Raw genomic sequence first — 22269 nt, forward strand, 5'->3', positions numbered from 1 at the left:
CGCTCCTCACGGCCCTGCGCCCCGGAGCCGCAGGGGCAGCAGCTCCCCTTGCAGCAGAGGATGCCCGCAGGAGCGGGGCCTGGCCCCTTCCCACTGCCCTCCGGCTTTTCGGGCGGAAGGAGAAAGTGCTTTGCAAGCTGCAAAGCAAAGGGGAGGGCTCTGGCCGGACCCACAGGCCCCACCAGCGCCATGTCTGACACCAGGAGGCACAAAGATGTGCTTTCAGTGGAAGAGACTGTAATCCACGTAGCCTCCTCTTCTTGGGAGACTACCAAAAGAAGCGGCCTTGGTTTCAAACAGCACTCTCATGCCAGCGGTTGCCCACAACCTGCCGGGACTGGTGGCCCCATCCGCCGAGCAGAGCGCGGCTCGGCAGAGAGCTGCTCCTGGGGCGGCTCTTCAGGGGACGTGGGGGATAACGTAGACATAAGCAGCTGGAAACGGCAGGACGGGAGAGCTGGTGTAGAGTGGGGGAAGAGAGGGGTGGTAGAGACAGAGCAAACCCCACAGTCCAGAGCAGGGCGCAGGGGAGAAAGCCTTCCGCTGTGGAGCAGCGTTTGGAGGCCCAGCGCTGCCAGGTCGGTGACGCAGGGGCAGGTTCGCCTGCTTCCCATACATATCCATTGCCGATTAGCCGAATTTACATTTAGCTGTGTTTACAGCGCAGTGCCTGAGCGATCAGCAGCCTGGAGACACAGCTAGAGCAACTCCTGTTTGAAGAACAGTGTCTGCTTTTGGTTTCAGACCCAAACACCAAACCAGTCTGACCAGCTGGAGCCCAGTTTCAGGTTACACCCTGCCTTGCTCTCTGGGTGACTTAGTGGGTAATGATCTCACCCCCAGCACACCTCACGCCGTAGTTGCCTCTTCAGGTACCCACAGAGGTTGCATCCCCGACTCCCAGCCCTCCCCAAGCCATGGGACCGCTGCAGCTGCAGCAACACCCGACTGCTCTCCCCTGAGCTACCGCACTCCGGGCAGATGAAAGGGTGCGAGATAGCAGGCATGGGAACGGCACCTGCCCCCTCTGCGGGTCATTGCTTCTCAGACACCACTCCCAAGTCAGATAAGACAAACAATTCCTTTTTATTATCAGAGCGAGCGCACAAAAAAAAAAAATCAAGACGTTAGGTTTATTGCATAGGCCATGACGGGCTGTGGGAAAAACAAAGATATGGAAGAAATGATATGAGACAGATCATGAGAAGCCGTGGAGGAATCTGACCAGCCCCAGGGACACTGAGGCAGATGCCCGTGACGGGGAGAAGTGTGCAGTCAGATTGCCACCAGGCTGTGGGCTGCAGTTTCCTCCCTTCCAGCCCAGGCATCGGCCCAACGAGGCAGCTCTCCTGGAGCTGCACTTGAAAGGACATGAGACCAGACCCTTCCAGAGTCACTCTGTCCTCGGCCCTGAAAGGGTCCAAGCATTTAAACTGAAGTCTGTACACAGATTTATGCTTCTTACACACACATACACACGCGCGCACACACATGCAAACACACATGCAAACACACACGCACCCATATCCTCTCTCTTCACAGCAGGACTTTTCCAAGAGCAGCAGGCACTGGAAGTTTGGGGATTGGTGCCAACCCCACAGCCAACAAAGCGTACCAGGTGCTTCAGAAATAGCAGCTTCTGCCCCCAACAGAAGTCCTCATCTCCCAGAAGTACAAGCCTGGACAACAGAGATGCAGCAGTACAAATCTGAGAAGCACCTCACTGCAAACAGCCTACAGGGGAACACACGGGACCTCACCGAAGTGGGGATGTCACACGCTGCCATGGGGCCAGGGATGAGCTCTGGACCTCCCGGGGCTGGGCTCATCTTGCACCGGGAGAGACAGGCCAGCAGGAGCGAGGAAGTCCAGGGACATTAGCTGGTGGTATCCAGCTCACTCCTGTGCTCCGGGAGATGCCAGGGACTCAGGTTGGGCTGTGTGCTCGGAGGAGAGCGTGGTAAAATCAAAGCTGCAGCAAAGGTCCAACCGTGAGGGAGCTGGGTCCTTACACCTTCCCCTCACCATCAGCAGGAAAAGCAGGGACATTTCCTTTCCTTTCATGTGGGAATAAATAGATATTTTCTCCCTGTGTTTGGGTTCAGACTGAACACTGGAAAAGCAATCAGGGCAACTCACAGAGAGAAGATGGTGGACACGTACTATACATAAGTGGCTGTAACACGGCAGCCAGGCAGAAAAAAAATCTAGGTGTGCTTTTCTATTAAAAAGCAAAGCCTAGTGATTAAAGCAGGTATTTCTGTTTCCTTCCATCTTGAAAACAGGAACCACTGGAGAGTGTCACAGAGCCCTCGGAACAGGTCTGGACAGTTAACATGAATCTCACAGCCCTCAAGAGGCACACCATGACCAGGAGGACTGCTGGGACGCAGGACCACCTTGCAGAGGACTGGGGGAAAGGGAGGAAAATACAAGGTTGGGTGGAAGAAAGTGGCATTGCAGACAAAAAACTGCTGGCTCTGGTGAGCTTGCACCATTCACCAACATGAATGCTACACAGTTCCAGTCCCAGGGTCCTTCAGTAAGTTGAGCGGAGTTGTGCTCTGGGTTTGAGCAGGAAGAAAGATGTAATTCAGAGTTTCACTGGATTGTTTGAGGTTAGGAAGGGACATCAGAGAGCATCAAAATGCTCCCAGATCCTTTCCAGAGCAGCCATTTAGCCAAGACAATCACGAACACTAGTACTGTCAAATCATGGCTAGTTCTTGGCCTGATGCTGCAAATGTCTTCGAAGAGAAAGAGTCCTTCAAGCACAGGCCTGTGCCTAAAAACAGAACTCCAGAAGTTTTGGGGAGTGCCCCAGTGCTGGGCTGGAGAGAGAGAGGCTGTAGGTCAGACTGGTTTGGTGGCACTGCTGTAAAACAGATGCTCAGTGTCCTCTGTGGTAGAGAGGGTTGAGTTGGTAGTGGTGGTCGGCTGACGGCGGCGGCTGTTCTTCTTCCTGTTCTTCAGGAAGAAGTAGCCGATGATCACCAGGACCACCATGATGCAGATCCCGAGGAGCACAGCAATCACTACCTCGAAGGCACCTGCGGGCGATATATGAGCATGTTAGAGGGACTGCTCCGCAAGCTCTGATGCAGCAGGAGCAGTCAGGATGAAGCAAGCGCAAAAGCCGCTGCAGAAGCTGTGCTGGCAAAGAGATGAGGTGGGCAATAGCAGGGTGGTCACTGCACAACTGGGCAAAGAAGAAGGCAACCGCATGGCATAAGGGTATGGGCAGTGTATAGCCAGCCTGTCTCTCCCAAATTATGGTTCCCATCATTTCCCAGATGCACCACGCCCTCTAAAGGCTATTCGGTGACTTCGGCAGGCTTGGCCATTTGACACCCCTGTGAATATCAAGCCCTTCTGCAAAGCTGGCCTTGCTTCATACGTCAACAGGGAGGCCACCAAGGGGTGGCTGCAGAAAGCACCTCCTGGTTGGGATAACGCTGTCGGAGTGAGCTATGGGGGAAAGGCTGAGTTTGTGGGGAAAGAGCTCGTAGCAGTACTGTGAGCACTTGGTCTTCTACAGCCAACCAAACTCACTGGAGGCAGTCAAGCATGATGTATTTGAGACCTGGTGTGAATTTGAAGATTAAAGCAATCTCTAGGGTTGAAGAACAGAAATGTGTAATTTCAGTTCTCTACTGAAGAAAGAGGCCTTGCAGCTCTGTGGTGAAAGGACACCAACCTTAGTGTGATATTCTTTTAAGAATTTGTAATTCAATAGCTTTGGTGTTCTTTACAGTTGTAGAGAGGGTGTACAGCGTCATCAGATTTCCCTGCAGTAAAGCACCCAACACTATTCACATACCCACTCGGGCCTTCTCTCTTGCAGAAGTTAGTGGTCCTTATATGAACTTGGCCCTTAAGAAGAATTTTACGTGCCATTTTTTGATGTTGAACAGTGGAGCATTCATGTAAGTTGATGGAAGGAAAATCAGGAGCCTCTGATATGAGCTACTGAGTCACAGACAAAGGAGAAATTGGACCACAGATGCACAGTGCACAGAAGCATCTCTTGCCACTGCTAGTACCCCACAAATCACACATTGCTCCCTCAGCTTCAAAAGAGGGGTGGGAGAGAAGGCTATTATTTGCAAGGAAAGATAAAGTATTTTTCAGGACAGGGTAAAAGCAACAAGCAAGATCTGTAGGAAAGACTGTTACTCACTTAAGATAGCAGTTTGGGACTCAAATGATTCCCATCTCCGGCCAATGGCATCTGCTTCTGAATTGGGAGCAGAGAGGGGGGAAAAAAGTTTTACATAGAAGGTTGGGAACAAGGCATAAGACACGTTTCTGAGGAGCATATTTCCAGTGCTCTGAAGTGACTGAATGCATACAGCATCTCTATTGACAGCATGGTACTGAGCTCTCAGGGCAGGCTGTGAGGTGTAGTGTAGCTGAGGGTAGCACTTCAGAAAAGCAGCAACAGTTTGCATCCTAACACACACAGTCTGGCAGAATTCCTCCTGTTTCAGCTGTTGGCCTCCACAGCAACACGTTCAAAGCTCTACCATGTAAACCTTTCCCTCTTGTTTGTTTAAAACTTCTGCCTAATATGTATCACTGAGGATTTTCTTAATTTCTCCCCTCCCACTTGAGGAGAACTGGAGCCAAGCTAGAAAGTTAGATTCTCTTTGAAGAGGCCATACCATATCTCTGGTTAGTTTTGTCATCCTCCTCTGTCCCTTTTTCAACACTGGCACCCAAAATGTTTTCCAGCTCTGAGAAATGACAGGCTGCATTGCAGAAAGATGCTGCAGACACACACTGTTCCCTGTAAGCCATCGGTCACGTTGAAGAACGCTGTGAGGCACTGCCAGGGTTTGAGAGCAGAGCTGCTTTGACTGAAAGCTCCCAAATCACTGCCTCTTTGGGACCACAGAATTTAATCTGGAGTGATGTTCATAGTTTGATCAGTAAAACTCCAGCCCTCACTATGTCTGCTTACTTGTGATGCCTGAACATGATTTCATGCACTCTTCCTCTTCTTCGAAGTTGTTGTTGTTGCCACCACAGCCCCCGTAGGTGAAGGGGTCACATTTCTCAGAGAATGGGTTATAGTACCAGCGGGGGATGCTCTCGGTGCACTGTCCAGTATCAGGCAAGTCCACACAGTGACCTGGCAAAGCAAAGGAGAGGTGCTCTAGCCCAAGCAGTGTGTTCCCAGAGCAGCAACATCTTCTGCTCACAACAGAAGAGCACCATGGCAGAGGGAATCCATGGCCAGAGCAGTGGCTCTCAGGTCCCCACTGCCCAGTTGCCAGCTGCTCAAATTGGCATTGCCAAGGTGAGCTGCCACCTGCCCAGAAACCCAACTAGCAAGGAGCAAAAAGGAACATCAGAGCATGCAGCCATGCTAGACCTTGGATTCAATCCCCTGCAGAAATGACCTGTGCTCCTCGGGACGCAGAAGGGAACATGAAGAGCCTGGACACACAGAAACCACAGTTCGGCTCGGGTCTCCTCTACAAGCAAGCTGCATTTAAGCTGAGTTGGGATATACTCTTTTAGCCCAGTGACAGTGCCACTGTCTATACTAGTACAAAGGAGGCAAAGGTATGGGATCGAGCACAGGCATATGATTACTCGTATTATGCCATTGTTGTGTCCCCCACGCTACTTTGGTTTGCACTATTTCCAAAAAAGTGCTGCAGGGTTTTGTACAGGCCAGGTACTGTGTGCAACAGGCAATATGCAGGAGACCTGCTTGGGTGGAAAAAGTTTAGGCAGGAGAGTGAAAGCCTGCTATAAACAGCTGTCCTCAAGGTTGGAGCAAGGTTGGCCCTTGCTCATTTTTAGTACAGGGACTACCCAGATGCTACACCCGTTTTTGGAATTATATAGGGAAGCAGTTTTACCATGAAAAACCAGACTGAAGAAAAAAACAAAAACTGGTAGATGTCAGCCTAGGTGCTCTGGACGGTACGTACCTTGCTTATGTGTGACATTGATTTTCTGCAGTCTATTGAACTCACGAGCATCTGCGGGAGAAACATTTCACATTAAAACTTCTCTCACCAGTTGAATACAAAAGAAATGCCTCCTTCCATGTGGGCAGACGGGGCTTTCCTGCACATTCCTTTGCTGTCACAAGCCAGGGAAAGGAAGATATAATTTGAGGTTCTTAAATATCTCAAAGCTATGAGAGGAACATGGGAAAAATAAAATGTAACAATGAGAAACTATTCCTAATTTCCATTCCACAAATACAGAGACAAAACTAAGGAGAACAAAGGCTGCTTTCTTTTTTTTTTTTTCCCCTGTCAAGAAGTACGGGGAAACTGCTGTCACTCCAGGTTTTAAGAAGAGTGAAAGAGCGCTAGTGTAGGATATAAGAGAGGGCAAGAGAGATGAATCATATGCTTGCAACCTAAAAAGGCAACAAAACACTCACATACAGGAAAGGCATTATGGAAATTCTGTCAGAAGAGGGAGGGAGGGAGGGATTGCAGACTTGGGCAGCTCGCCACTGTGCATTTACGTTAGCATAACGTGAGGATGTTAAAGGGGCTGACTGTGAAACTGGACAGACTGGGAGAAATCATGGTTTCATTTCCCATCTCCCAACTCTAGGAGAGCAGGTAAGGTCATTCAGTGAGAAAACCATTGGAAGGGGAAGGGAGGACAGGCTCTGAAGTCTTACAGACAGGTGCAGAGAAGAGAGTCGAAGAGTATTTAAGAGGCAGGAAACATCCCAGAAGGAAGATCAGCTCTTGCAGTCAGCAGAGATATGGGAGGTGGCAGAACCTGCAAATGTAATACTGCGGGAAGAGGTACGCAGGGTCAGGAGATAAGAACAGAAGGCACCAAAAAGCATTGAGTCAACACCTGTAACTTACATTGCACTCTTCCCTGGGCAGATACTAATTCGTCTAAGCCAGAATTTGAAGTACTTACATTGCTCACAATACATCTCGTCCGATCCATCAGCACAGTCAAGAGTTTCATCACACTCCAGATAGGCATCAATGCAGCAGCCATCCTTGCATCTGAAGAAGGGGGACTGACAGTTCCCATTGCACACTGCATCAGAAACAGTTCAGATAGCTCATTAACACTCATTGTTTCTCCCTGCCACACAGATGCTTTATGAAGGCCTTAAAAGCTGCTCATAGGGCTGGCAAACAAGAAACAAGGCAGACTGGTTAAGGTCTCTCTTCAGCACCACCCTGGACTCAAAAAAAAGAAAAAATAACCATTTCTTGTTTATAAATGAAACATTGCTCTGGAAACAGCCACGCTTCCTCTCAAAAAAGAAGTACACACAAGGTGGAAGCAAGAATGAGCTACTCAGGAAGAATATGGAGACATGGCCCAAGCATAGGGGATTAAATTAGGAAAGCCAAACTGAAACCTGCACACCAGGCTGCGAGAGCCGATGGAGAAGAGCAGTTATTCCCTTCTGCTCTAGAGGTGGTCCCAAGTGCTGAGTACTGAGCCCAGTTCTGAGCTCCCCAGTGCACAAAAGACATTGGTGTACTGCAATGAATCCAGTCAGGGCTCAGCAAGGGGCTGGAGCACAAGACCTAGCATGAGGTTATGGAAAAGACAGAGACAGACTCATTTTGGAGGTGCACAGTAATAGGATGAGCAGCAGCAGACTCGAGTGCAATAAGGGAAAGTGATTCGATATAAGGGGAAGAAAATTATAACAAGGGTCATCAAACACTGGCACAGTTTGACCAGAGAAAGGGTAAAATCTCCTTCTTCAGAGATACCCAAAACTGGACTGGATGCAGTCCTGAGCAACCCAATGTGACTCAAAGCTGGCCCTGCTTTGAGTAGTGGGTTGGACCAGATGACCTCCAGAGGGAATCCCCAACCTGAATTATCCTTTGACATGAAAGTGAAAGGCTTAGTACAGAAATGAGTCTCCGGTGCCTCACTTTCCACACTGACTGAGTGCTAATCAAAAGCCACAGGAATGGACATGAGGCACTGAGCCTGAGCTCACAGCAGGATTACGCAGTGGTACGGGAGGCTCACCTGGCTGATGTCGCCCACCAACAGAACCTGAAGAGACAAGGGGAAAAATAAAATAAATTTACCACCACATCGTTTTGTCAGCTCAAGATCAGCTTTGTATTGCCTTCATGTCTCACCTAAGAAGTGCGTATTTTCTGGAAGCAAGCCCTGTAGGGGTTAGGGAGGGGAAATATGGATACCCACCACCCAGAGACCCCAGCTGCGTGGGACCCACATGAGACACGCCTGGAGGAGCACAGGGGAACCTCCCACCACTAGCTAGGCCATTCCCAAACGGTCTTTCCTTTCCAAGGCTTTCGCCTCCTCCTTGAGCTGCAGCCCACAAAGGGCCTGGCAGACGCTCAGCCCGTTTATCTGAGGCAGCGCTATGTCATCCTCAGAGTTGGCTATGAGGGTGCCAAGGAGGAAAATTAATTTCATGTTGGGAGTGAAGCACTTGTGGCTCTGAATTTAGGTTTCAGATGTGACACGAAGATTTGGTGAGGGTTTCTGCAGCCAGAAGCACACGGGGGACACTGACCAGGGAAGCAGTGCTCCAGGAGCTGGGTCAGATATGTCGGCAGTGTAAGACTAGGACTCCCCATCCATAATTAGCCTGGCCTCCTCAGCTCTCTGGGCTCTAACTAGCTGCCAGCCAAGAAGCTGCAGTACCTGCCTACATGGTCATCCCAATCCTATGAGAAAGAGGGGGCTGATTTTCAAAGAAGACTCACCTCTAACGTTCTTGCAGGCGAGTTTACACTCCTCTTCCCGTAAGTAGTTATTCTTGTTGGGCTTGCAGCCGCCAAAAATGAACTCCTCACACTGCTGAAGGCTTGGGTTGTAAAACCAACGTGGAAAAGATCCCCGACACCAACCCACCTTCTTAGGAGTCAAACAATGCTCTATCAAGAAAGTTAACATAAAAGGCTCTGGTTAGCTTGCTTTGCCTTCACATATACAAAGGAGAAAATCTTCAAAGGAAAGTTTGTCAACAGTGTGGACCCTTGTCTGAAAGATTTATAAAATCTTGAGCAGTATGGAGAAGGTGAGCAGGGAATCATGGTATATATTTTCTTATATGAAAGGCAGGGTCACAAAGTCAGATTAGAAGGTGCCACATACATAAAACAAAAGGAGCTGCTTCTCCACACAGCACATAGTTAAGCTGCGAAACTCCTTGCTTCAGGATTTTGATGCTTTGTGAAGATTACATGAGGTCAAAGAGGGATTAATCCATGGCTACTAAACACAAAGATACCATCTTCTGCTTAAAAAAATCTCACAGCTGCAAATGCCTTGGGGACTAGCCAAGCATAGTAGGGGTTTACTGATAGCATGTCATGTTCCTGTACTCTTTCCAAAGTATCAACCTCTGGACACTGTTGGATGCAGCATACTGGATTTCGGACAGACTGTTAGTGTCACTTGACATGGCTGTTCTTGTATTTTTACGGTACCTGTGGTAGGAGGAGAAATTCCCTGCTTAGCTACTAGTCAACCATTTGTCCAAGAACTCCTTGCTCCTAATGCACTTGTAATGCTGAACGTTTTGATCATTAAACAAGGCCATTAAAGTGAAACATATAAATAAAGACAGAGACACTTTGAATGTCATGCAGACAGCTCCACCTATCCTGTGGCTTAAGGGAATTAGGGCCTTCACAGCAAAACCATGGAGTCAACAAGACTTTTCAGGTTCTCCTCTCTTACACCCTCAGTTCCACCCTGGGCTTCAGCCACTCTGGCATCACCCAGCAGAGGGCAATGACATGCAGAGAAGATGGGGCCACTTCTTCTGCAAGAGGACACAAAAACCCTAAAATAGTCCACTATGAATGCAGAGACCTTCCACTACCAGTCAGGTGCAGCCTTTTACCGGGGAAAGTTGACATGCAAGTCCGGTCTCTTGGTTGTGCTCTTTTCCCATCTGCCCCTCTGAGAAGAGCACCAGGAATGCCAGAGCAGGACCCAGGCTTGGGGACTCCAGCTAGACATCCGTGGGCTCAGGCTCACCTTCAGTCTGCTCAGAATTCAGCACCATGATGGTGATGTTGGTGAAGTCTTGCTGTTGTGCAGTGTCCGTGACAGTAAGCTGGAAGACGTAAGTCCCCGCCTGTAGGTTGGAGATTTCTACCTGATCTTCTTCATGCTTCTGAGAATGCAAAAGAAAGGCTTATGCAGAAGAAGGTACCTCTAATGAGGGAGTGAGTGAGTGAAGCCCATGTTCCTGCATTAGGAAGAAAGGAGCTTGGCTGGAAACCCGCAAGCAGATGTCTGGCATGAAAAATGTCTCAGTGCTATATAATCCCCCCAAATCCATGGGCTGGTACCCAGCTGGAATAGCAGAGAGAAAGAGTACCACAAGAGTAATTAGATATTTCTATTTTGGGGCATTGTGAAGGCATGAGGGAAAATAAAAATCTTTGGGGAGGACTGAAATACCTGTAGTTTTTATTTTACTTTTTTAAAAATAAAACCTATTATGAATCATTTACTTAGTACATAGGGAATAAACTAGGTGTATTTAAGAAATATATACTCCTTCATTTTGAATATGACAAGTATATTTACTTTTAGAGATGGAAACGAGTGCCTATTTCTTTGCCTGCTGAGAGGTTTCTAAAAGAGTTAATTATTTTGTCAGAATAGAATTAGTGATATTATTGACACAAACTTTTCCCCTGTATTTGCTAACAATATTGGGCCTCCATTTCCACGCTAGCTGTCTTTTTGGTTAGGTTTCAAGAGAACACAGTGTTGCCATATATCATCTTAATGTAGTTAACACAGCATAATGCTAGAGGACTCTTCCCCCCACCCTGAAAGTTGCTTTGGTTGGGCTAGGGGGAAGGGAAAAGGAAAGGAGCACTTCCAGATTTCCACAGCCCCCTCGAGCTAGTCATTGCTGGTCCTCAAAATCAGCTGTGGGCCTGATGCACTCATTTGCTAATTCTTCCAAAAGGTGCCTCAAGAGCTCCATATGAGCTCTAAGGCTTTCCAGAGCATTTTGCAGAAGTTTGACAGTAATCATTTGCTCTTCTAAAGCCACAAGTCACATTTAACATCTATCAGATAGGCAGTGTTCACACCCCAGAGATCCTGGAGCCAGCCAGGAGACATGACTTCTGCTCCAGCTCAGATAAAATGGGAGGAGGAACCTATACTCTACAGGGAGGCAAAGTCCAGGAAAAGCCCCAGAAGAACAGAAGCAGAGTCTGAGACTGGATTTTTCAGAGCCAGCGGAGGAGAAGCACCAAAGTGGAGCAGAGCAAAACTAAGGGGAGACCCCTCACTGAACTACAGGAGCTTGGGAGCAGAGGAGCTCTTGCACCAAAGCTGCTGGCTTCTTGGGTACTCCCACCCAGGCAGCTCAGGTGTTGATCAGGAAGGTTTGAAGTGGTGCCTGAGACCTGATGAGGCCAAGAAATGCCACGTCCCATTAGTGTGCGAGAGGGTGGGGGCAACCACGAGGAGCACTCCGTAGCTTTTCGGAACAGGCTCGTGGGTGGACTGGCTCGAGGAGGGGAGGACAAGGTGACCTCTAAGTTGGTGGCTGTGAGAGCCCAACCTAGTGCAGACCACAGGTGACACTGAGTAAGCTGCTTCCTTCCTGCAGCTCCCTACCTTCATCTCCACGGAGGGGTCGCCAAGGACCTGTTTCCATTCATAGCTGACTATCCCTCGGTCATCCGTGCTCTCTGTGCCTCTCAGCATCACTGGCTCCCCTGGCTGTACCCTCATGTCCATGCCAGTGCGGGCTGTTGGAGGATGGTCATCTGCAGAAGAAATGCAGAACAAGGCTTGGGTAAGAGGCTGAAGGGTCCAGAACTTGTCTCCATTACAGGAAGACAAGGGAGGGGGGTTCTTCCGGGCTAAATCAGTACAGACTTCAACCACTGAAAGGAAAACACTTTGATACAGCTGTGCTTCTTGCAGCCTGAGCAAACAACAGGCAATCAACACCGTTATTACTGCCCTCACTAATTTAGTAACTCCGCAACCCACTCTGGCAGTGCCTTTGAGCCAGTTGGCTCCCTGGCCACTTCTGCCCACAGGAACAGAGGGTGTCCCTGTGGCTACAGCCATTGTGCTTCTGACCGTCGGACCACATCCTCGCAACGCAGCACAGAGCAATCTCCACCCTTCACTTAGGGAGATGACCTGATGTGGGTGTGGAAGAATGTGGAACTGACTCTCATCATTCCTACCACCATCTCTAAGCACTATGTTAGCGTACTTAACCAGAGCTATGCAATGTGGGATTTGGATGGGAAATATCCCTCCTCCACCTCATCTTCCACCCTGCTCTCTGACATACATGCCTTAAAAAAAGTACACAAATGCCATTCATGAGATCATTATTTTTGTGCCATTCCATGGATTAGCTTACCAGCAGCCTCCACCATCCATTAAACGCTTTTCCAGACTGTGTCAGAGACGGAAACGGATCCCTGCCCATGCCAGCAAGAAGAGCCTATACAATGGCACCACTGAGCCTGATTCATAACTCCCTTTGGCCTGAGCATCTCCAATCGCAGGCTTCCTGCATAGCTCAGCCCATAAAACTCCACCTGGTAGCACTTATACCAAGTCCAAGACTCAATGTTCAAGTTCAACCTGAGTCTTTTGTAAAGGCATCGATCGTCACTTATAAGCTAGATATAAATCACTCTGCCATTACACTGATATCAGCTGTGACTGAAGAAGAGGATTAGTGCCCAAACCCCTTAGAAAACTACTCCATCAACTAATTATTTTCACTGGTGTAGACTTGCTCCTAATTTCCTGTTTGAGTGCTTCTGGGTTCAGGTCCCAGCTGTTGACTCTCACGAGACCCTCTGAAGGGACCTTTAATATAAGGCATATATACAAACAAACCTGACATTCAAAATGAGCTACTTTTTAGTTCTTGTGTCACTACCTTCAGTAGGATAGAGGGCTTTGCAACACGTATTCCAGATCACTTACCACAAATCCACCCAGAATCTTCTATTTTCTAGTATCTTTTACCAAATGAAGACATATTCATTCTATCCTGGTCTTACAAATGCTGCTGCCACCAGAAAGTCACAGGGGAAGCAAACCTTCCCTTGTTTCCACATTCGAGCATTGCGCTCAGCCTGTTCAGCTGCAGAATCGGGGAGGGTATGTGCGTACCAGCCCCCCGAGGTTCCCCCTGCAGCTTACCTCCCTCACCGCCGGGCTGACGGGGCTGCGGTTTTACTGGATGAGAAGTCAGCCACTTCTAGCCTGTGCAAGCCGCAGGGCTTCTGGTTACGTTTATCGCACCGGTCTGTGTGCTCTCTGCAGTCTGTCACTGGTTTTATTTTTTATTCCAACTTTTTCATGTAAGTATTGGGTGGGAACAATACGGGATCAAGCTCATATTGTTGAGCTTGATCCAACCACCAAAGCAGGCAGAGGAGACCCAGCGGGACTGAAAGAGGCCAGGAAGATGACACAAGCAGGGATGCCCACCCTGGTGTCCTCTCACCTTTGGGTGAGGCACGCCTCAGGGCTGCATGCCAGAGTGATGGGTCCTGTCTCAGTCAGGCACAAAGACTGCTGAAAGACACCAAGTAGGGCTGTGAGAACCTGGCACCCCTTGGTTTTGAGTAGGGCCAATAGAACAAATAAATGTAGTTCTGCTTTATTTTGAAGTGGTCTTGCGGTGAGAACATTCATAGGTGAAAGCCATGACTGGAGCTGGCAACACCTTCCAAACCGAACAGGGCAAAACAGCCCCACAAGCACCTTGTACACAGCACTACAAGCTCTGGAAAGAGGGCACGTTCCTGCTGTTCCTGCCAGGCAAACGCCATGAACCTGCCAGGGAGAAATGCAGCCTGCTCCCTGCCACCCTCCTGCTAGGGTGAGCCCAGGAGATGGGTGCAATTGCACAAGGGAAAGACCAGTTCTTCAGCAACACAGAGGCTGATCATTAACTCACAACTCCAAGTCATATTTTTCCTTCATGTTTTTAAGCATGTACACTTAAAAAAAAAAATATTGCAGGCCAAACATTTCTCCATGGGTCAATTTAGTTACTTTGGGTTGTGCATTACACGGTGAAGTAAAAGCTCGGTTCTGATCAATAGGTCAGCAACTTCTCCCCATCCCATCGATGATTAGCCGAATTCCCCGACCCCCCTCACCTCCAGAAAAACAGTCAAAGTATTTGCTTGTCTGCGGTGACTGCCAAGGAGGAACTCCCACTAGAAATTAAGGACTTCATTTTCAAGTCTCTCCCTTTTCTCCTTAGGAAGTCTGAAAGCCCAGTGACTCGGGAGTGTTTCTGCTACGCTGACTGTATGAAGCCTTCAGAGGCAACGCGGCTGGTCTCCGCCTGAGCTTCACAAGTCAGTGCTGGCTGAGCCGGAGTGAGTATCAACAAAGTGCTTGTAAAAGGGAGGTTCTCCATTCGGTTTCTTTTGCTCTGAAAGTCTGTTTGGAAAATGAAAGTTACCTTCGCTATAACGCTCTTTTGACTATGGAAAGTTTCTGCTGTAAAACTCTGTAATTAACAGGGAGATTAAAGCTTTATGTTGCTGTTTTGCGTTGTGCTCTTTACTGTGGAACATGTGCTCCTGGGGTCACATCATTAAGTGACACCTTCAGCTTCCATTTATAAAATACATCAGAAGGGGAAATATCTTTTCTTTATGATCCCGGAGAAAAGCTTGATAGAGTAAATCCAAAATGCTTAAAAACAAATTAATATGGCTGTATTCATGCCTCAGTCCCTGTTTTTTGCTTTTTAAAAATTTAATCTAGGTTTAAAGCTCATGCAGTCAGTGGTTTGCGTGGCTTCACCTCTAACAATGAGTAAACTTGAACCAAAGTTGATGGGGGAACAGGAATCTAAAAGATATTAAATTCCTACAAGGGCTGTAAAAGGTGGGGGGAGAAACCCCATTAGGGACCTCACTATCCGAACATGCAAGCACCAGTGAAATCCCGCAGCAGAAAGCACTTGTAAAGCTCCCAGTTTCGGGATTTCTCCTTTGGAGCTCAAATATCAGCTCTCGCCCTCGAGAGACAAATTCACAGAAAACCAGATTTTCTCCATTCCAGCGCTCATGCAGATACACCCTGAGTACGTGAGACTATAAAGCAGTGTTTGAAAATAGCTCAGAATGGTTGGAGGTTGCCACTAAAAGGAGCTGGAAAGCACTCTTCTTGTCACCGAGGGGCTCTTACAGCCCGCTGCTGTCTGCAGCTTTACAAATGAGAGGAGTGCTTGAGCTGGGGACACTGAGGCACTGTGAAGGGAAGGACCTCGCTGGGGACAAAAGCCACTGCTCAAAGTACCAGGGCAGGCCAGCAGCAGAGACAGGAGCAGAAATGAGGCCACCCAAATTCCAGCGTCCGTGAGACACGCAACCTCGGCGATTTGAAGCGTCAGAAGCCAGCTGAGCCTGCCTGCTGCAAAAGCAGGTGGGCAGGGGCGGGCAGCAGCGCGGCTCTCCCCACAAATGCCAAAGCTTTGCTCTAACCTTGCTTCCAGGGAATTCATTAAAAAGTGAACAGCTTCCAGGGAGGGTTCATTCAAATCCCATCGACACTAGAAAACTCTCCGTAGTAACAGGTAAAGGTAAGGAAGGAAGATGCTGCCGCCACACTGGTTATGTGGGGGAGAGGGAGAAGGGAACACGGCAATGCAACCCATTGCCTGGAGAAAGAGAAATACAGGCTCTTTCTGTAGGGATTTATCCTGGCTGGGCAGCAAATGCAGTCACGATAACGCCATACAGTTTTTGGCAAACTCATGCAGAGCCAAGCAGCTCTCAGCATTAATTTCTGGAGGTTTCTATAGTGGTTTGTAAGAGGTGCACACAGCAGATCAACTTAACCTCTCTAAAACAATACAGCACGACTGAAAGGATTCTATTTTCAGATTAATGCAATCTGCTGCTGCCCCAGGCTCCTTCCATCCTTCCTCAGGGTGTGGGAAACCAGTCTGATTTGCTTTAGCGGGCAGAGGGAAAGACTCTCCCGCGGGTCTTCGTGCCGTTTTAGTAAAGATTGGTTTGTTACTCCAGTCTCCTTAGCTGCAGAGCCACGACATGAGGTAGCCACAATATGTGGCACTGCAGTAAATTCTGCGTGACAAACAGTATTTTTACAGTGAGTGGAGCCTTCCCATGGCCTGCTCTGAGCGGGGAGCTGTCTCCGAGGGCCCTTCTGGTATACGTGAGACTCTGAATCTGTGATGTGGGAACTGAATGTGTAATTCCCCCTCTCCTGGCCTGTGCTGGGCGCTGGAGGATGAGCAGCTGGGTCAGGGCTGAGCAGCATCAGCCAAGGGGACACCAGTAACAGGATCCGTCTCAGCCCCGGACAGGATCCCAGCACCGCTCATTTTAGTTGCAGGGTGCCCACAGAACGGAAACCAGCGCTGGACCAAACGTTGGAAGATGGATGAGCTTCAACCGTGGGGAGCTCTCCTTTTTAAACGCATTACTGAAGTTTTAACCTGCAAATCTCTCTCCATGGTGAGGCAGGAGCAGACACATCCTGAACCCTGCGGGTTCCCCAGCGCTTCCCCTCTCCCACTCACAAGCCCTGAATTCAACAGGAGGAGGAGAGTGTCACCGAGCATTTCACAACCACCACAAAAGGTTCAGTTCAAGAAACGGACAAAGGTTCAGGGAGGTTATTTTCCAGTTTCACACCCAGAACTGGTTTGCCTAGACCAGAATAAGCTCGGGGTAGTTGCTTAAACACTGGGCTCCATTATTACCAATAAAGTGCATGGTGAGCCTGCCCCTCCCGCATGAGCCAGGCAGAAAACTCGCACCAAAGTTCAGGCTGGGGAATCATTTAAGAGGATAGTGCCTGTTAACAACAACATCAGAGACTTGGGGCTGTATTTAGCTGGAACACGCGAGGGACAGAGCCACGCTGTTGTCACCGGTTTATACAGGACTCAAAAGCTATTGTTCTTCAAATTACTGAAGATATACTCAGATGAGCTGCAGAAGCTAGATTTCAGCCGTATTCACTGTTGCCTGTACCCACAGGTTTATCTGAAGTCATAACACCGTAAGAGTGGCTGCAGTGGGTTAGATCAAGGGTGCTTCCGTCCCTGTGTTCATTTTCCAAGTCGCGTTGTGGATGCTCGAGCAAGAGCAAGAACCTGCAAGCATATGCAATACTTCCCCCCGTAATATTCTCCCAGCTTTCAGCTACTTCCATCAGGCTCAGGAAACACTCCAAGATTAAATTGGTCTGTTCAGCAGCCCCCCGCTGTGCTCTCTCTTTCAGGTGGTATCTAGTCTCCTCCTGAGCAGATATAAACCTCTTAATTCAACAGGTCTGCTCCCTGTACTAGTACTGTGGGTCTTGCAATATGTGACTTTTTTGTTTACTGTCACCCACTGGGACCGCTAAATATATATTTCACTACTCATTAGAAAAACCCACACTTTTAATCCTCATTATTACATCTGGAGATTGCCACATGGGCACAACCAAAAGGCTGCTAGGACATCTGACAGCAGCACATAAAGGGAAGGGATGGCTGATAAAGCAGCAGATAAAAGCTTCCTGCAGAACGTTCAGGGGGCTGACGATAAGCCCGGCTCCAGGGCAGCCACAGGGCTTCACATTTTAACAGCAATACAGCACAACAGTGGGAAGACTAGATAGATTTGTCTCCAGCGCAAAACCTGGGCCAAGACTTTTTTTGCCTATAAACATTTGGGAGGAAAAACTGACATGCTGAAAACAGCTTCCGTAACACTTGGCTCACCTGGCCTCTTCGGGCATCCTCCAAAGGGCTGGAAGGAAAAATGCTGTAGAGCTTCCTTACGCTGCCAGGTGGACATGCACAGTGCCCAGAGGCTCCTTCATTTGGCCTCCTGCACCTCCGCACCCTTCCCCTCTCCCCCTCGGTGGCAGCCGGCACCCGCCGTCCCACCCAGACAGACCCATTCCTCCTGCGTGGACCCAGGTCCAGCATCACGGCTGGAGGGCTGTGGGGTTTTTGTTTGGATCTGAACCAAAATCGAGATCTGCATTCTTAAGTGTCTCATCAGCTGCTGTGGGGAGGAGGGCCCAGCACGTATGGGCTGATGTAGCCCTTGTTATTATTTGCTATTTCTCCAGCAAAATCACTCCTTCTCAGCTTTGGATTAATAAATAGTAATAGCCCTTTGTCTCTTTTCCGGCCAGCCCTCCGACGTTGTTCAAGGTGATTCAGAAAGCTTTCGGTATCAGTCAAAGGCAATGCCTAAAAATTTCAGGAGAGGAGGGAAACACGTTTCCCATCGGAGCACAGCATGAACACTGCAGCCTGATCCAAACACGAAGCAGCGAGCTTCCCAGTGTCTGTCGCTATGGCTAGAGACCTGCCTGGCACCCTGCACCCTCCGAGAGTGCAAACACGGGGTGTAGAAGGGACCGAGCCCTTCCTACACCCGCAGCGGTATCGTGGCACAAGCCCCACGTGAGTGAGGAGGGGCATGCCCGCCTCGGCAGGCAGAGTATCCCTAACAGCATTTCTGGCATGTTTTTCACCTCTTGCTAATAAGCCCTCCTGGGTCTTCCCGCTCCACCGCAGCCATCCCAGCATCTGTGAAAGTAGCATCAGGGAGGGTCTGCAAGGCAGCACCTGCGGATCGGTGTCTGGGATGCTCCAGCTAGATCCCATGATGTGGCAAACACGGCACTGCTGGCGGCACAGAGAGCTCAGCGTCCCGGGGACGCTTTCTAGAGACCTGTGCGCATGCGATGCCGGGCCCTGCAACCAGCCCAGGGAGGAGGGGGCTGCAATCTCCTTGTATGGGGCACCGGTCCACGGGGGTGAAGAGGCTGAATTGCTCAACCGTACATTGTATTTTAATCTAATCTTGTGAAATCAGGATGTACTGGAAATGATGCATTCCCTTTTCCTCCTACAACAAAGCATGTAGGAGTTCAGACAGCCGCCAGCATGCCACCTCCAGTCCTGGAGATGTGGGCTTCTGTTCCTCACTAACTGCAGCGCCTGGGGAACGGATTTTGAGCCTGGAATGGAGACACAGGACAACTACTGCAACAGTGAGATAGAGATTTGCCAGAAGGCCCTAAAACGTGGTGGGAAGTGACTGGAGGGACAGAGGACAGGAGAACCACTTTGGCCACATAGCTGCTCAAACCAGTGACACCCAAGGGCTGCTCCCGAGGAGCGTGCCCTGCTCCGAAACCCCCGCACTGCTACCTAGGATGGACAAAAGTGGTCAGTGGGGGGTTTGGTGCCATTTCACACCTCCAGCACCTACAAGGCTCATAGGCTGGCACATCCCAGAAGAAGATCAAAGACTTACTCAGCTCACGTGACTGAGCCCAAGCCCATGTGCCCACCTGGATGCCCCCCTTGTCTTCTTCACAGATCCTTTCCTTCCCCGCCACGGGTGGGCTGGGAGGGGGTGTGAGGAGGATTACCCATACAGCTATCCCCAACAGCCCTGCCCAGGCACCAACATATAATAAACTCGTTATGGTTGCCAAAGACCCAGCCAGGCTAGAGACTTCCCAGCCTTGTTAAGCTTCCTCCAAAACCCGGAAGAAGGAGGCAAAAGGGGGAATTGCCATGTTTTCAGCATTTCTGAACACACTGCATTTCTCTGGGGATGGTAGAGTGCGTGGCAAGTGGCCAGCTCCAGATTAGTTTGTTTTCCACCTGGTTTTCTGGGTCCAGGTGCAATCTTTCAGAGCAGGGAACCAGGGATTGGGGAAGAGAAACCCACCTCCAAAGGAGAGGTTTTCTAATCAGCTCCCCCCCAGCTGCTCCCTCTCCCTCCCCCAGCAGCAAGGACCAGCCCCAATAAGCAGAGCAATACCGAGACACCTCACCATCCGGGCTGGTGCTCACAAGATTCAGGCTGTGGCAAAATGAAAGGTAAGTGGCTTGCATCCTGCCTCAGCCCCTGAGCAATTAAGAGATTAATGCAGCCGTTTAAAATGCAGTGATGTGTAGATTTTTAGAGGATTTCACTTTCCAACCTCAAAGACCCTGGGGGGGGGGGACGGACAGGGGAGAAGAAAAACAATACCTTTTTCTTTACATTTCCAAGTATCAAAAACTCAGCCTGCATTTGGTAAACATTCACTCCACCTGCTTCAAATACGTTAAAGAACGATTCCCTCTCTGTTTGCTAATAGGTAAACTGAGGCACAGCTCTTAAGTGAGTTCATCGAAGTCAGGGAAAACCTTTGCAGCAGAGGGACACATAGAAACCCCATGTTTAACACCGCTTTATCCCGACCATTTGGCAGCACAGCTGCACAAATGACGGCTGGAGGAGCTGGCACCCGTGGCCATTAGTGCTCTTCCAGCCCCAGTTTGCACAGATCAATTATGGGCACCTTACCACTAGATCCGTGATCCTTCATTGCCAGGTAGGAATCGTACACGTCCTTCCTCAAGAAGTTGAGAAAGCCGATCTTCCTGGCAAACCTGCAGACAAAAGCCTGCTCGTAGAGGCAGTTGAGGAGAAAGCAGCCCTGGATGTGGTCTTCCTCCGTGCCCGGGACCGGCTCCACAAGAGCCAGGTTACAAGCGGGGTCCTTACAGCAGGCTCTCATGCAGTCCCTGCTCCGATGGACCATGGGGGATGACAAGAAGGTGGCTCCATTCTGGACAGAGGCATCTGTATCCAGCACCAAATCAGCCATCCCTGCTGTAAAGTCCTCCAGGCACGTTTCACCGAAGGGTTTTTCCTCCTGCCCTTCGCCCAAGTCCGCCACCAGCACCAAGCAGACCCAGAGCACAAACCATGGACCCGGACTCCCTCTGGACATCTTGGCGCCCCGATCCTCACCGCCTTGAGACCTTAATCCTTTCCTAAAAGAAGGGAGAAGATAGGTGAAGCTAAGAGGGATGGTGTCCAGGTGCATGGCACCCTGGGGCGAGCGGGGACCCGGAGCGCGGCCGAGGCCGCGCTCCGGGTCCCCGCTCGCCCCAGGGTGGCCCATGTGCCCCACCACCCTGCAACTCATCCCAAGTCCTGCGCTTTCAGCCCCCCACCTGGGTGGTCTCTGGTGTAACTGATGCTAGGAGCGGGGTGTCCCCCTCGTCCCCCCACGTCGTCACCCCTCAGGTGTGCCTTCAGCTGTGTCCAGCGGAGACAAAGGCACAGTGAGTGCAGGAAGTGAAAACCAACTCCCTGAGAGAGGGGAAAAAAAAAAAAATCAAGTCACTCCCCTGCATGCTGAATTGCGTAAGAGGAAGGGGAGGAGAGCCTGGCTGATACTGTCTTCCACTCCTCTGGGGAAGGGAGCGATGGCTCCCTCCCTGTGGGAGCCCAAAGCGGTACTCTCGCTTACGCAGGGGCAAGGGCACCCACTCCGGATGAGCATCCCACCAGCCGGGTGCTTGCTGCATCCCTGGACTTGGGATGCTTCGAAGGAACCAAAAGCTGGGGAGTACGCTGTCTGTGTCCTCCAGCAGTAGCCCTTGCGCTCCAGCGTGGCCAGCTGCGTGGCACGGAGCACCATTAGCCCAGGTCTCGCTAAGCCGAATGAGTCAACCTTGCATCTGCAGTGCCTGCTGCCAGCGCTGCTGCGAGAGGTTTCATGCTCGGTGCAGGCATCTCAAAACCATGAACTCCCTGCTCTTAGGACACAATATTCCTTTTGAGTGAAAGCATTTGGTAGCATGCCCGGAGGCTGCCCGCATGGCAAGAGCTCCACCACCACAGCAGTGAAAACTTTTAGTAATCACCCCCCGCTGATGAGCAAATATTTCACTGCTCTCCTCAATCTTGTATAGATCAGTCGCGGTCCATTTATAGTGCCCTTGCCTCGCAGGACGGTGCTGTTTGGGGCCACGGGAACACAAAGGCTGCTTGCTGTAACTTCCATGTATTTTCTCCCTCCTGCTTCTACCTGCAGATCCATGATCAAATTCCTCTGTTCGACAGATACACCAGTGTCATCCACCCCCTCTGTCTGTAAACAGTCCTAAAGCCCCTGGGTAAACTGTTCTTATCCCTCTCTCGTAGTCCTTAGGAAAGCAGGGAGTGCTTGTAATTTACGTGGATGTTATTTGTAATGAAATATTGCACCACTTAAAACAACAGCAGCAAATGTGAGGTGGTGTTGAGCGGCATGTCTTCAAAAAGAGATGGTGAGCAGCAGCTAGCTATCAAACAGCAGCTGGCTTTGTGGTTTTGGGGACCATTCTGGTGTCCGGTGTTTCAATTCTGGCTGCTTCTTTCTGTACCTCTGATCCAGCCTCATGTACCCTCATGGGATTTATTCAGAGTCTTTAGAGACATGTTTCCCCCTCCTGGCTGTCAC

General features: G+C 49.8%; 1 protein-coding gene across 1 annotated transcript; it reads right to left on the bottom strand.

Moving 5' to 3' along the window:
* Nucleotides 1-2853: 2853 nt before the first annotated feature.
* On the bottom strand, nucleotides 2854-20865 carry SPINT1 (serine peptidase inhibitor, Kunitz type 1). Its single transcript, XM_009808637.2, has 10 exons — nucleotides 20340-20865; nucleotides 11608-11759; nucleotides 9997-10135; nucleotides 8715-8885; nucleotides 8002-8028; nucleotides 6913-7038; nucleotides 5946-5996; nucleotides 4964-5134; nucleotides 4181-4237; nucleotides 2854-3050 (listed from the first exon to the last, which is right to left on the bottom strand). Exons 1-10 carry the CDS (start codon nucleotides 20863-20865, stop codon nucleotides 2854-2856), a joined length of 1617 nt encoding a protein of 538 aa, XP_009806939.2.
* Nucleotides 20866-22269: the final 1404 nt, after the last annotated feature.

The sequence above is a fragment of the Gavia stellata genome, chromosome 7 (assembly GCF_030936135.1).
Source record: "Gavia stellata isolate bGavSte3 chromosome 7, bGavSte3.hap2, whole genome shotgun sequence".
NCBI classification, from domain to species: domain Eukaryota; kingdom Metazoa; phylum Chordata; class Aves; order Gaviiformes; family Gaviidae; genus Gavia; species Gavia stellata.